Source organism: Anarrhichthys ocellatus, unplaced genomic scaffold, assembly GCF_004355925.1.
Source record: "Anarrhichthys ocellatus isolate YVR2014 unplaced genomic scaffold, GSC_Weel_1.0 scaffold89, whole genome shotgun sequence".
NCBI classification, from domain to species: Eukaryota; Metazoa; Chordata; class Actinopteri; order Perciformes; family Anarhichadidae; genus Anarrhichthys; species Anarrhichthys ocellatus.
Window position 1 is genome coordinate 24,622 of NW_022280119.1, and position 16,315 is coordinate 40,936.

At 40.9% G+C, this 16,315-nt stretch overlaps 1 protein-coding gene across 2 annotated transcripts in view; it reads right to left on the reverse strand.

The window, feature by feature from the left end:
- LOC116398748 (F-actin-uncapping protein LRRC16A-like) overlaps nucleotides 1-16,315 on the reverse strand; it is a 54,819-nt gene that overhangs the window by 24,608 nt on the left and 13,896 nt on the right. For both annotated transcript variants that reach the window (XM_031875329.1, XM_031875328.1), the window contains exon 3: nucleotides 3,364-3,414. In XM_031875329.1, coding sequence (XP_031731189.1) covers nucleotides 3,364-3,414 — 51 coding nt within the window. The remainder of the gene's footprint in view (nucleotides 1-3,363; nucleotides 3,415-16,315) is intronic.

Here is a 16,315-nt window from a genome sequence, read left to right on the forward strand (position 1 = left end):
ATAGATTTCACATGTAAAAAATCAATACAAGGACAGATACTGTTAAAGTGAGCTTTTTATGGATTTTCGCATGCTTCATCTTTCAAAAAAAGACAGTGTGCAGTAGGAACAAACCGGACTTTGAACTGAACAAAAAAACAAATCCTTAAGTCATTTGTTTTCAATATATTGGGCTGTCACACAGTTTGAAAATGTGGGAAAGACGATATTAAACTAGGATTGGACTGATCAGCAATTATTTTGCGTGATTTAAAAAATAGTGAGAGGTTTAGTGGCAAAATGATGAGTCATTTATTTATTTCATTATTGATAACAATCGTAACAACCGATTAATCCCTTTAAACATTAATCAAGGAAAAAAATAGCAAACTGGTTTCAGCTTCTCTTATGAGAGGATTTCATGTTTTTGTGTAAACTATATATCTTTAAATTTGGGGATTTTTGGATGCAGAAAACATGCTATTTAAATCATCACTTTTGTGATGGGAACTTTTCACGGCTAAAAATACTAAAAGATGAAATGCTAATTATTAGTTGTTATGCAGTAGTTGCAGAGGGTTCCTTAAAACAAAACAATGAGTACTTTACAGATTAAATTTGATTCAATTGTGTTGAAGACATTGTAGGTTATCCCTGTTGACCTTTGGCACAGTGGTGAGTGGGGGAAGAAAACCAGATGGGAAAGGCACGGAGCGAGACAGGGATGAAGAGAGAAGGAGGTAATCTGAATTGTTGGAAAAGAAAGAGACGATGAGGGTGAGAAAGCTGAACGAATGGCTTAAAGGAAGAAAAGGAGAGGAGAGGAGAGGTGATCTGTGGCTGTAATCTGGCTGAGCAGAGCCAGCGGAGAAGGGGATAGAGGTTTTTCTGAAAGCCAGCAGGAGGAGGGATTCTGCTTGGCGTGTGTTCATGCTGCATCACCTAATGTTTTGCTTCCACAAAATTAAATTCACAAGATGCATCTTCAGAAAGTTCCATAACTTCTCTGGAAAGTTCCCTCTAGATGTTGTTTCTTCATTAAAACAAGTGAAGTTTAACAACAAGAGTAACATCCAAAGTAGGTAAACAAAGTACATTAAAGAGATGTGAAGATGTTTAAAAAAGGAGAACAAGAAAGAGACAAACAAAGAGGCTGACAGACTGAAACATACAGTAGGAGAGATGAGGGGGGTTAGTGCTTCAGAAAGCAAGGTCTACGAAATCCCTCCAGATGAGAAGAGACAACACCAAAAGAAAACAGATGGAGAGCCAGCTAAATAAGCAGATCTTGAACCTGCAGCTCACAACACTGGAAACATATGACGCCACGTGAAACAGGGTCAGCTTGATTGTTCTTTATGGCCTCCCCTACCCCCACTAAACCAATGAATCAGTTCTCAAGCAACCAATCAATCACCTAAACTGTCCCCGGAGGCATCTTATTGACTGGAAAGCATACAGCTTTTTGTAGGGCAGCTGTATTTCCTGGACCTGGTACAAGAGATGATGTTATGTTGTCTTGTGACTGATCCGTGAAGTGCTACTCTTTCCTACCAGAAGGATCGTCAGTCCAGATACTGCGGTTTGCAGTCTGTTTCTATGTACAATCACAGCCCTGTTTGGGCTTTGGTTTGTGTGTGTATTCTGACGATGGGATGTTTTGTGACATTGTAACTACTACTGAAGACACAATTAATTAGCAGTTAACCAATACACAACTTTGCCCCGGATTTTCCACTCACAAACTGTTGAGTCGGTGGAACAAAATCCTCAGATCTGAGGCAGATCTGCATTGGCTCAGCGCTCACAAATCAGCACTGGAGCGCTATGTGTGAACTCTTAGAAGGCCCGTGCCGAGAGGCTCGACGATTCCCCGCAGATGCACCCCTGATATCTAACAGGCTAAATATCTGGACCTGTCGGGATTATGTTGGGGAGCTCCACAGCCAATGAGAGAGCAAGACATGGGTTGAGGGAAAACCTGGGGGAGGGGTTGTCTCTAACAATAGGAACTATATTGTTTGTGTTATATTTGTAACAGGGTCCAAAATTGTTGTTGCATTTAGAGGAAACAGGCTATGAATAGTACATATATGAGGAAACAAGCTATTTTGTGAACTCTTGTGCCTATGACAACTTTAACAAGCATGACTACAAGGTTCCGCAGATTCTTTGAACAAAAAATCATGACATAACATAGTTTGGAGACCAGATATACTACAGGGAGTCCTTCTGGTTAACGATCCTGTAGTGTCACTGGTTGTGCAGTGTGAAAAACACAAGGAAAAAAAAACAATTACAAGACAGCAAGTCGTGTAATGTGAATCTGAAGACTTTTAAAGTTGTGTGGTGTGAATTTGGCTTGAAGGCACCTTGAGGTGAGATTGTTTTGCCTATTTTGGTTTCCAAGGTCAAGAATGAACTTTGAAACTCAACTTTTAAGTCCTTAAAATGTTCAGAAAAATGTAATTTGAACATCTGCATTAGCATAACAACTGGACATGAGAAGCCCATTTCTAATTTCTCTTATCCAAGCTCAGGGTTGCAGGGTGCTTCCAGCTCCATGGGCCTGTTTACAAAAGCTAGCAGGCCAGACTCAGTGGGTCTGAAGTTTGGTGTGATGTTTAATATTGCCAGTTGAGATAGTTAAAGTTGTTGAGCTGCTGCTGCTGGAAGTTTTAGCAATTGTATTACTGCACTGCTGGTTTTCATGTGGCAGAGGTGCCAATGATGCTGGTAAAGATGATGACAGTTGTTTCATTGCTGGTGATGGCGATAACAATTGCCATCTTTGATGCATTATGGCACAGTAGTTCCAAGTTAAGAAAAATAAAAAAACAGGGGTGTCAACGAGCAGTATAACTGCAATATAACCAATCCACCTAATCCACTCTACAGCACACACAAACTAACTTGGATAACAAAAGTGCTGAGTTGGGGAAATGTCCAAAATGTCCAAAACAATATGAGGATGCAACATCTTCTTCCATGTTTTTAGTGTGTGAACTACACCTTATTGGGTAAATCTAATGGAGTTTTAAATAATTAAGGTAAAAGAATCAAACCAGACTCCAGAAGAGAATTTAACCACTAAACTAAACCAGTAATATGTCAATCGCAACATTTTTTCAATTGAACTGTTTTCAATTGAAACTGATGGAATGAGGAGATGACACGCCTTCAAAAAAAAATGGTATCAATCAAAGAAAGTCTTGGTTATTTTCCGACATTGTAATTTCTGATGAATTTATATTCAGGCAGTTGACTTAAAAGAAAATAAATATTTTACAGTATTTGCTCAAACAATGTACAATTGTTTGATGTGGTACACTGGTTTTGTGTGTCGTTCCTGAAAAGAGTTTTCCATAGAGTTGCTGCTCTTACCTTGGTGGGAATGCGTGCCGTCAAGAGGTAAGCTCGGTGAGACGCTAGGGCCTGAAAGAGAGAGAAAGAACAGAGAGAGAATAATGAGTGTGTAGCTGTAAATATACACTCTGACCAACAAGAACAAGGAAATGACAAAGAGCACAGAGAGCTCGCCTGTTGACTCACTCAGATGAAAAGGCTCGTGACTCTAAAACATCTCAGTCAGTGTGGAAAGAAAGAAAAAAACCCGACAATGAGGAGAAAGATTCCTCTCTACTCGAAAACAAACACATAAACAGACAACGACATTTACGGTCTGCTGAGTGAGCCCATTGTCAGTCGGTGTGTTTTTCTTATTTTGCGTCCTTTCTGCCTGCTGAGCAGCCTGGACACCAACTTGCTACTCTTAATCAGAGCACACGTTGCTGCTCTGTGAAGGAAAAGTCAAGGCGGCTTGAAGAGGCAGAACTGGAATGCATGAACTTGACATTCCTATCCAGACGAGCAGTCTCATTATTCTGGTTTAATGAGATGGTTGCCATTGAATGTGATCCCTATGTAGATATGAAGGGCTCACTCTAAGCTCATGAAAACATAATTGTAATGATAGCAGCTCTACAGAGGGCTGCCTTTACCTTCATGTGTCATGACTGTCTAATACAAAATGAAAACACCCTGGTTGGTCAGCAAATACCATGTGCCTTCATCATCATAGCTGAAACCTCTTGAATCTCGAAGCAAGTCATCTTCATTCGCTTTCCTTTTAACTCTGCACTGACATGCATGCTGGAGTAAAACTGCAATGGCACAAACTGCCCTTCACCGTACGGCTCTGAAGATAAGAAACTTAGGCCTTTTGGTTTTCAATGCTACAACCTAACAACTAAGGGTAACGGCCTCAAAGGAAGATAGAATACCTGTGGATGAAACAGGGAACATGAGGATATAATGGAGAAAGAAAAAAAAGCTGGTTTAGAGTAGATGAGAAATGCAAAAAGAAGCTTGAAAGGAAATGAGAAACGGCAGTAGAGACACGTGCGAGCGAGAGAAGGTTAAAAAAGCAGGAGAGAAAATATAAGACGTGCAGAGGGGAGCCAGGCATTACAAACAAGTCCTTGATAAACAATGACTGGTATGAAAGAAGAAAAAGAGGTGAAGAGAGAAAACAAGATGAAGGAAAGTCTTTAACCTGCCACAATCTTTTTGAAACAACCTGAAAAATGAAAAAGGATGACAGTGTGTCCTAGCCCTCTGTGGCTCAGCTCCACAGGCAGGGTCTGTGTGGTTTGATGTGATGGAGGCGGACAGGCAGGACGGTGTGACCGAAGATAACCTCTCCTAAAGAGCACCAGTCACCACTGCTACGATCAACTCTCCCTGTTCTGTACCGCAGCTCTCGTTCACGTACTATGTGCGTGCAGATATGCTGGTGATGGAATCGCCTAGTTTCAAAGATAACTACATGACGAAGGTCTCATTTTGATAGGTTTGGACATTATTTTGGACCTATGCTAGAGACTTAAAAGTCAGGATATCTCGACCTCTGGTGCACAGATTTTGACCATTTGAGTTGTCTTAATGTAGGTGCAATAACAAATCACTGGAGTGGCCCGTTAAAGCAGTATTATAATCCGGCTCCCCATTCATTTGTCAGATGTCTTTTTAGCAATGTTGCTCTGTTACCAGCTTTCACTTTGGTGAAAACAATGTTATCATAATAGATAGAAACTATTGTCAAACCTTTGAAAGTAAGGTGTAATAAACAAGAATCATCCAGCAATCATATTTTATACTGTAGTATTGTATCGAGAACAGTGGTCAGTAAGTATGTAGGATGGAGTTCTGTAGTCTGAATGACCTCAGAAGTTGTGGGAATAAGAGTTTGGCTGCATAGCTTTGAAGTTGGGTGACATAAAAAGGTCTTCGGCTGTGTGACCCTATACACCTTTCTCCTTTTTATTTGCCATAGAGGGAAGCCTTGCCTGTGTGTGTCTGACGGCATAAAGTTGTGGTTTTAGTTCTTAACAATATGTTTGGTAAAAAACACCACATCAGTTGGTTTCCAGTAGCTGAATAGCTTCAGCTGCAGTCCAAAGCAGTAATGGCCAAGAACCTGCTGACTCTGAGGGGAGGGGGAGGTACCAACTGACCAACTGAGCTTCATGGTTTCTGTACGGTCTAGAGAGGGAAGTAAATCAATTAATACGTAGATAATCAACCAATGCATTAAAGGACACTTGTATCATTGTATCACTGGCTAAACTAGTTTGTTGCACTTTATAACTTGTTCAAGCTGTTTTTCATCCTCCCATCCTCCTGCTGTCAATGCATGCCCCCCCCCCCCCCCCACCCCTGCACTCTGTGAGTGGACAAAGCCATGACACGCCCCTGTGTCATAACTCTCTCTCTCTCTCTCAAGTAAACTTAAAGCCTTGAGCCTTCCCATTAGCCAATGATTTCACAGCGACCACCAACCCGCTTCAGCTCTACTCAGCCAACCAGATGGCAGCAGCATTGGAGCATGTCTACAAGACCAGAGAGAGCATCTGCTATTCTCTCTCTCTCTCTCTCTCTGTATCTATCACACACACACACACACACACACACACACACACCACTGTGCAGTCCATTATTATAGTACCATTCCCAGATTATATTTTTTCCTGTCAAACTGTAAACCCCACCTGCCTCCCTCCAATTGACCCAACTCACATGTGCACACTCACACATTGCGTTACTATGGCAACAGCTAGCCCATACTGCACACACACACACACACACACACACACACACTGATAGACACTCACTCACACATGAAAGAAGCACGCTACAGTGCCAAGCCTTGCTTGAGAATGTCAATGAGTTTTCACTGCCCTAAACAACATTCACGCTGGTTTACAGTCATGCTGAATCTCTGTAGGAACCGAAGCAACACAGAGAAGTGTTTCATCTGCAGTCATTCAGCTGTGGCAGCACTCAGCCACAGGAAACCTACCCCCACCAAAGATGCTGTTATTCATCCATCATGTCTCGGGGTGCATTCGCACTTCATTATGTCTATCCATGACACTGTTTCACATGTATTTGTTTGGGTGAGAAACAAACATCATCAGAAATGCGAGATACAAATGATTCCAAAGTTTGACCACCCCTGAGGTATGCTTGTTTTATCTTGTTGGTAATTCAACAATTAATAAACAATATATTTGCCAGATGAATCAGGTATTCCCCTTCATTCTGCTTGTGTACTTGCAACCTCTGTGGTTGGTTTGACATTGTGAAACATACAATTTTCTAACTGATAGATAGACAGGAAGAATAATATCCCCCTCATATCTGTCAGTCAAATGTGAAGCAGCAGCAGCAGCAGCAGCAGCTAAAGAATGGAAACAGAGAGCCTGGCTCTGTCCACAGGTAACCCAATCCACCAATGAGCACCTCTAAAGCGCACTAAAGAACACATCATCTGTTTAACCAGTACAAAAACTAAACTGTGCATGACAAATTGCACTTTAATGGAGGTGAAGGAAAAGACAGACATGGGAGTGAGATACATCTTCTCGTCTAATTCTCGGCAAGAGAGCTGATAAGCAGTGCTCCCAAAATGACCACCTATTCCTTTAAAATCAAAAAAGTTGCAGCTTGAATAAGTACAAAAATGATAAGATTTGTTAATTATACAATTGGTGAGTTATTGATTAATCACTTGGATCTTGGTGGACATTTCAAAACCAAAAAATTTAAAATAGATTTATTCTTTAGGAACTTAATCAGCTGTTGACTCATGAACACAAATAGCAAAGTGGAAAAAGCAACCCAGCCACAATTCCATTCATCCCCACACCGCTGCTGACACACACTCTTTATTGCATAACTAATCCCAGTATGTCCTGCATGTGTGTGTGTGTGTGTGTGTGTGCAACATTAACGAGTCATGATATGCTGGCTGCAAACTAAAAATGTCAACGCAGCACTGTATTGTGAGAGTAGTTTTAGGGATCTGCAGAAAAAGAGACAGAGAGAAATAGAATGAGAGATAGAGACAGAGAGAGAGAGAGAGATCGGCCATTGAGACAAGAAAAGTGGACACCAGAGAGACGGAGCGTGAGTCAGTGAGAGAAGGAGAGGCGGTTGAAGGGCAAAGTGAAATGACTTAATAGATTCTAAGTGCTGTTTTGCTGATAAGGAGCCAAGATTTAAATCAAATCAGAGGGGAAGATATTTAATGAAGGGAAGTGTTTAAAAGCCGTTTCATCTCTGATAAAACCAATGGATGACCCCATTTTAGCTTTTAATGCACTTAAAATCAATCAGCTCAACATTTGTCCGATGCAGTGCATTTCTCTCCTCCTCTTACCCGGCATATCTCTGCTTTTCCCTCCCACCGCTTAATCTCTAAATGTCCTCATCCTTCTTGGCTCTAATGCTGTATTTTTAACAATTGCCTAAAAGCATACTTACACTACATGATGACAGAAGGTTCCAAATGCTAAAAAAGGACCACGATGCTCTATTTTAATGTCTGTATGAGACTGTATGTTGAGGATTGTATGACCAATAGAGGATAATCGAACCATCAGTGCACAGAAAAATCCATTCTGTGAAAGAAGAAAAATGCTCAGTGGCTGTTTTTTTTCTTCCCCTCCATTCTTGCTCTCTCCGTCTTCCTTATCTCAAATTGGATGCCAGGTGGACTGCACCATGAAGAAATGCATTCTGTACATGAGGTACAGTCATCACACAACATACTAACAGATTGTAAAATGTAACCTGAAATATTTCTCTCTATAATTTCATTCTCGTAGTGTTTCCTACCGTACCGTCTTTCTGTTCTCTTCTAGTATATACAGTACATACTCTATGGATATATGCATATGTTGCATGGGCTTGTATGTGTGGGTGAATGTATTCAAAAGATGAGGCCTGTGTATATCTGGAGACAAAGGAGCAGAAGAAACACCCACCCACACACACACACACACACACACACACACAGTCCCGCTTTTATCTTTGAGTAATCAGGGATGGTGTAACTCAGTGTAACAGAAGAGAAAGACTCTCGATACTGCTGCTCAACAGGCTAACATACAGCAGCAAAAAGTATCATTTGCAAGTCCATGCAGTTGAGGTGAGATTTATGCTGATCAGACATGTTTTCAAACTGTATTTCTTGGTTTTGCCACAGTAACTTTAAGAAGGATTAACTGGTTGGTTTTGACAAATGTACATCTGGTTAACCGGCCCACCTCCTTAAAGAGCGGCGCACGGCATTTGCTCTTTATATTGTTATTAAATTGCCGTACTTTTCGACCTGGGCTGCTTGGTAATTGTTAGCACAACACGTTGCTGCGGTTGTTGCTGTTCTCTCTCTATTAAGCTCTGTTCGGGTTTGTCACATTTTGGATGAGGTCTAACTATCCTCGCGTCTCCTTCGGATCGTCTTTCTCTACTTTTTGCCCGGGTCCATTTCATGAAGAGCTGTACTGCAAGGCAAGGATAAAACTAGACCAGTTTATGTATACAGTACAGTACTGTGTGTAAGTTAGTCAGCAGCATCTTGTATTAACTTTTAACTAACCTCTGCCAGTCTCAAAACTGTACCATACACATGGCCATCAAATCTGTCCAAACATCCCGAGAATGACCCCGAGCACAATTTAAGATGTTCATCCCCTCAGCTGCAGAGGGAGCCCACTCTTCTGTTTTCCTGCCATACGCCTGCAGTGGGAATTGGCTCCGAAGCCAGATTGGCTTTTCTGAGATGATAACGAGGGAAAGCTGAGATAGAACCTCAATCTGGCTGAGACAGGAAAGATCACCACGGTGAGAACAGCTCTGAGGCCAGCTTGAACTTAATCTGCTCCAGAAAACAAGCCTCCTCACCTCTCTAAACTCAGGCAGAGAATTCATTTGTTTTACAATACATTGATTCTCCCGGCCAAGACCAGCTGCTGACAGTGCAGCTGAGGTCTAGTCCTGTAAACTCGCGCTGCGCCAAAACCACAGAGCAATGGGTGTATGTAGTACTTTTTCATAGTACAGCACGGTTCAGGGATAGAACAGCTAACATGGTGTACAGTCTGGTCTTCTTTCTGCAGTCTCAGACAAGATAAAAATCATGGCATGATTGTCTGGACACTTCTACAAATGCAGTAAAACACTAACACAACAGCCACGAGACAGTGTGGTGGTCTGTTTGCAGCATCCTTACAGGGCAAGTATAAAGTATAATCGTTGTAATAGTATAATCAGAAACAAGAAAGTAAATAGCACTCACTGCTTAGGGAGCACAACTGCTTAATAATGGAACACTTTTCTAGCGAAGAGTCTCCAGATAGACAAGCTGCTCATCATTTTTACGTTCCACCTTTTTTTTCCCTTCAAATTATGGATCTCCCATTTTGGAGCAAACCATTCTCAGTAGTGCAAATCCTCCCCGCAGCGCACAGGCAGCCATGGAGAGAATTAAGAGGGGCATCAATCTTCTTTTATCGCTGCCCTGCTCATCGTTATGTGTTCTACTGCTCAGGGGATGAGCGTGGCGGGGAACAAAGGCGGCCGACAGTGGTACTTCCTGAACTGATTTGATTGGCTGGTCTCATCAGACCACAGCTGCAGCGAGCTGAGGCATGAATAAATGTGGTGTCTGATTATGTTAAATTTCATGTTTTACTTCCTGTTTTTATTTTTTATTGCCTCTTGCTTGTGTTGTTTTTCGGTCAGAACACAAAGTGTCTCCGGATATGCACAATAATGTTGAATAATGAATGAGACATATATAATGTACGTTTGATGGAAACACTTTGGATCCTATAAAATTCGCATTCAGCTGCTGATAATTTGTCTTCCGAGTGAAAATAAAATCCTTCTTTCTCACAGAATTGGGAACAATCAATCACAGTAATTCAATATGTTTTACCGTATATGCATAATCTCTCAATGCTGCCTGTAAATCAGTGCCTCACCAACACGCTTCAGTCAATGTGTCTCACACAACACAACTGAGGCTGAGCAAGTGTTCAAAGGGCCGGGCAGAGGGATTAAACGATTGTGCTTTCAGATTAGGATTATAGTCCAGGTTGGCAGGACACCCTCCAACACTGGATAGATATCAGGGTTTTTAGAAGCTGGACTCTGGTGGGAGTGATAGGGCGTGGTTCCTCTTTTAACAGTGTCAGCCTGCAGGGCGTCCTCTAAGAACCCTGTGTGTGTTTAGCTTACAGAGATAAGGAATATTCATTTACAAGGGTTCATTCATTCATCAGCATGGCAGCCAGACACAATGTGGAGAAGGTGTGTGTGTGTGTGTGTGTGTGTGTGTAGCTATGTGATGGTGAGCCAAGGTTTCTGGGTAAATAGGATCACTGTAGACCACAGGGATGAAAAAGTGAGACAGAAAAAAAAAAACAGAGCAGGGATGGACAGGTTATTATTTTTACAAGTCCAGCAACAAAGAAAACCAACGTGGAAAGTAAAACACAGTGCTTTGTCAAGGTATGAAAGAGAGAGAGAGAGAGACAGAGAGAGAGAGAGACGAAGAAGAAGAAAGCAATGACTGAGACAAAGGCTGAGCAGGGAGAGAGGAGGAGGGAGGGGGATTTCGTTCTGGGCTTGTGTCGGCATTACCCATGGCTTCCCTCTGGAGCGGGTAGATAACATCAGTCAGCACTAATAATGCACACACAAACACACTCAGTGCTGAACACTGATTTTAATGATAAAAACACAATTAGTGTGGTTTAGATCATGAACGATAATCCCCCCCATGAGTGAGGCAAATATCCTCTCATGATTAGATTTATATAATCAAAGTAAAAATGACCAAAAGGAGACGTATTATGTAAAACTAACACTGTGTTTCCTGTCAGAAGTCAAAAAGGGACGCTATGCATTTTAGAGGAATCAGAAAAACAGAAAACCTGAGAATGGGCAAAGTACCTGAAATTGAGTGGATCCTGCTTTAGTGGAAGCACTAAGTAGAATAATAACTAAAGATTTGAAGAGGAAGGCACTTTTCCCCCAATTCAGCAAAACAGTGTTGAGGAAATGTGTTATATTTCATGGAGTCAGGGTCATAAAGCATCAATAGCCAGTTCAACATATTGCTGATCCGTCAAAATCCACACTCACGATGAGCACAAAGACCCAGAACACAATGAGCACTACAGGGAGGGCATATCCTTTACAATGTACTCTGTTATATGGGAGTTGAACCCACTATAATATGATAACACAAATAATATAAAACAATCATATGAAATAAAATAGAACAATGTAGGAAAAGGGTAGAAGGTTAGCAGTTTGCAGAAGGCAACGACAAAAGCAGTAATGCAACATCGACTGCAAGGACGCCATAAAAACCAACCGTGCGGCAAAAAACACATGAGAGCGCAGGTTGAGAAGTCAGTGCAGTTCTGCTGAAAAATGTCTGCCACAGAGTCCTTGAAGGCGGAGACAAATTGTCCATTATCATACACCTAACTCCACAATCCTCTGATCTGTATCGATCTGGTTTAAAACTCACGGTCTGAATAATCCTTAAGATTGAAAACATGGGTTTAAAGTCTCATCCAGGCGACACAAATGACAAGCAAGCTGCTCTGGAGGAGAGTAATTATTCTTATTTTTTTATCACTCTGGCTTGAGTGTTTTGACAGGAAACATCACATTGATTAGGCCCGATTGTTCTTGTCGCTGTTTACCATGACATAGTGCACAAATGTCATTATCATCCAATCAATGCTGACTGTTGTCTGTGACCTACAAACCTCATTCAATTACACCCGACGAGAGCAGACCGACACTGTACCAACCAGGGCATTGCACTATAACACCCAGCAGCAACTTTTCCCACAGTATGACCAAAACGGTGCTCACCAGGGACAGGCCCAGTCAGACCAGTTCAGCATGGTCACATGTAGAAAACATGCAGATAAGACATTCATTGTTCAAAAAGAGCAGCATGAAGTAACAAGACCTTATTTTACACATCTCATCCAGCAGTTGAATCCAAACATATTGGAAGTCAGTACTGTATTATAAAACCAAACCTATCAAGCCAACGACCTGAGGCAGGGTCAATTATATTACTAAGACCGTCTGAGTGACAATGACCCTGACCTTTGAGGTAATGAAGGTGAATGACTGTGGGCGGTGCTTGCATGGAGCCAGGCTCTGTGGCTGGTTTAATATCTCTCCAGGGAGGCTTTTTGTAGGGCGTTGTGGACTGGAAACATGCTAAGCCTTGCTATTAAAAAAAAAAATCCCCATTCAGCTTGGTGGAGAGCAATACAACACAGAGTGAGACTGATAGATACTCAGCCTCTAAAGTGTGACGGCGAGTGAGCAGACTATAGGACATAATGAGCATGTTCAACCTTCTTCTGAGACGGGCCACACTGGGAGTGTTTTTTCTCTCACACACATTATTGACAAGAAGTTACATGATGCATAAGCTGTGGTCATTTAAAGTAAATATACAACAGAGACGCTTCTTCAAGCGTTCTTAAAATATTGTTGTGGAAATAATCTTTTCATTCTGGACTTTCGCTGGGAAGGTTTGCATCTTCTGTGCTCCGTTTACTTTTATGGTGAAGTAATTTTGCTGTTTAGTGAATGTATTGATATTGTTTTATTTATATTCATATTAATTTCATGCATAAATCTAATTATAAGAGAGGTTTATTTGAGGCATGTGTGTGACTAGCCTTCCATGTAGCTAGTAGCGATGGAGTGCACTGTGGAGACCATGTTGACGGATGTGGAGCTTTAATATGCATGGCTGTGCATTGTGCTCTCTTTTCGTTCTTCACTTTCTCCAGGAAGGCAAAGAGAGCACTGATGAAAGAGAGACACTGTAAATGGTTTGTTGCTCTACAACTGCAGGGAGGTCATGCTGCTGCCATGTCTGCTGCTTTGCAATAAAGTGCTTAGTAGTGCTCACTATCTCTTAAGCAGCCTATGTCAGGGACGAGCTAGGATTACAGGTCAAACACTCCAAGACATTTCCACCGTTTAGGCTCTCCACACACGGAGCGGAGGAGAGACAGGTGAAGTGAAGATAACGACGTCGGTACTGGTTACAAACAGGCTCAATAGTGAACGACATGCTAACGTGCTGATTAACGTGTTGTTTTGTTTCTATCTGTGTTAGACCAGAGAATATATATGTCAAAACAGATCAGTGATGCTCTTTTGTCCAACTTGTCCTCCGTGAAGTTTACCGGAAGTGATGAGCGTTCTATGGTGTGTGAGCTCTGTTTAAAATTCTACATTGTTTGTCAGCAACCAATCATATGATAACTTAGGAATGCAGTTAACACAGCAGTGATGATTTTGACCATGTCAGCTTTAAAACTGACGTATCATATAAATAAGTGCTGTGAATCTAATTTACACAGATATGAAGTGTGGTTCATGTGGATTTCAAAACGTAACAGATAAATATTTAAAGAAACTTTAAAGAAACATTAAAGTGTTGGTGTTTTGTTACCTTGTAGGGCTGTATTTTTTTTAAATAAGAAAATCAGGTTTTACTATTCAGTAACTTGCAAAATGAAACAAAACCAACAAACAAAAAAAGAATTGTAACATTGCTGTAATATTGCCCACTCCTAGCTGATAACAGTCCTGGGAACTGTGGTCCTTAACCGGCTCAATCAGCTAAATCCGTCCAAAACATTTTCAGAAACCAAACCACTCAGAAGGAGGCTGAAAATAACTGTCTGATAGCATGTTGTGGATGCTCGGTGCGCTAAGATTAGACTCCCCGACAAACCTAAACTAGCATCTGCATTCAACCTCCTCTGACAGCTCTAGTTGAACAGATCACAGTATGACACAGCAAATGAGCCTCAAGTTGAGAAGAGTCACTGTGAGGCATTTTTTAGGATCTTTCATCCTATTTGATATGCAATCACACAATACATTGCTCTGTTTGATTAGAGAAGTGCACCTAATGAGACTATTTCAGACTGAGGACACTAAATGTTTAAATATCTTTTTTTCAAACATTTGCTGATTCCAGCTTCTGAAGATTTGGGGAACACCTTTATTGAATCATTTAGATGTTAAGAGAAAACCAGACGGATAATGTTCTCATGATGCCACCGTTACCGCCACATGTATTTTGTCTTCTGTTATTTAGTATACATAACAGTATTGTGCAAACTTGAATTGTTACATTTATAAGTAAAAAAATCATTAATTCATTTTCTGTTTAAACTGAATCCTCTTCATTATTTTAAAGTAAAACATCACATTAAATTACAATTGTAAATGTAATTGCCAGAGTCTAATATGGTCCATTTAACAAAACACAAATCATCAAAGACCACACTATACAGTCACCGAGGTACAGTCTATACTGTACTCAGGAGGGAAATGGTGACCTGTTTGACACTTTTTGTCTGCCTGGTTAGCTCTGAACGCCCCCCAAATTATGATAATAGTCACCACCACAGCATATATGGTCAGACACACAGAAAACCTTCAAGCAGAGTTAACTGTTTAATAGAAACAATGATTATGTGCCAAACAGCATTATAACAGTTTGAACTCGGGCCAAACCTCGATTAAAGGACAAAGAAAAGTGCTTTTGTGTCCTCTCAACCAAGCAAAGGTTTAAATGCATACTGTATATGTGTTTTTTGTCACTCTGCTCTAACCACAAATCCCAAAATACAAAAACCCACTGAATGACTGAGGAAAAAAAGAAAACAGGAGGGAAAGAAAGATTAACCATGAAGACACTTTGAAGGCACAGAACAGAGAAAAGAAATGCTCTCCACGGAATTGTAAACTTTAGGGTGTTTAACCCTCCATTGGAGAGTGATGGACTCTCACAGCGTAGATAAACAACATACATGTTGCATGTTTAAAGATTTCATCTGTGACAGATCACATTACATTACATTACATTACAGTCATTTAGCAGACGCTTTTATCCAAAGCAACTTACAATTCAGAGTCTATCACATTTCTACACCGTAGGCACAGATACGGGAGCAATTAGCAGTATATCAAAACCTATTATATTCTATATGTACAACATAGACACTACAATATGTTCCACCATTAACCATCATATAAATACGCCTCCCTCTTTAATAATTCTTTTCCAGGTCTTCACTCTTAGATGATCATTCTGTGATCACAGGAAACTATATAGAGCGACCAACCAGCCACAGCTAACAATACTTAAAACGCAAAGTTGCAATAAAGTCACAGCTAAAACTTTTCTGCAAAGAAAGTAGCCACACTATCTATAACTTCAACAGCCTACAGCAAAGACTGAACACCAAAGTCTGTTATCAAAGGGAATTTAAAATGTGGAGGATACTTGCTGTGCAGCCTTTAAGGAAGGGGTTTTAGCACCACAACAAAAGAAACCAGTGCAGGCTCCCATGAGAGGACATTACAGGTGATCATCAAGGAGTACAGAACTGGGTCACTGCCCCTAATGATAGACCTCGAGGTTAATGACAAGGAGAGGGGGACGGCAGGAAAGACGAGTTGGACAAGATGTTAGACTTTGGTGGCTCCTTAAACATTTTCCACCTTCGGACTACATTACAGCACTCTTAGACTGTCTCAGACATATTAGTGTTCTTAACATACGCACAACATTTGCAATGAAATACAATTATAAAGGATCAATTGCTCTTTGCTAACAGTGTGGTTCCCATGACTTTGTTAGACTTGAAAATGGCCAAACTTTCTGTTGGCCTTGTATTGAATTATCCTACAGCAGAGTCATGGAAGGAGAAGCTGCACGTTTGAGGAATCTAACAGGGAAAAATACAGAAGCTCCGCTACAGTGCCAGCTTCTAAAAATGCATACTGCAAACTTATATATGTATATATATATGTGTATATATATATATATATATATATGTGTATATATACACATATATACACATATATACTTCGGAGACGATGGAGAGCGGGTAGAGCCGATGTTGGAAACCAG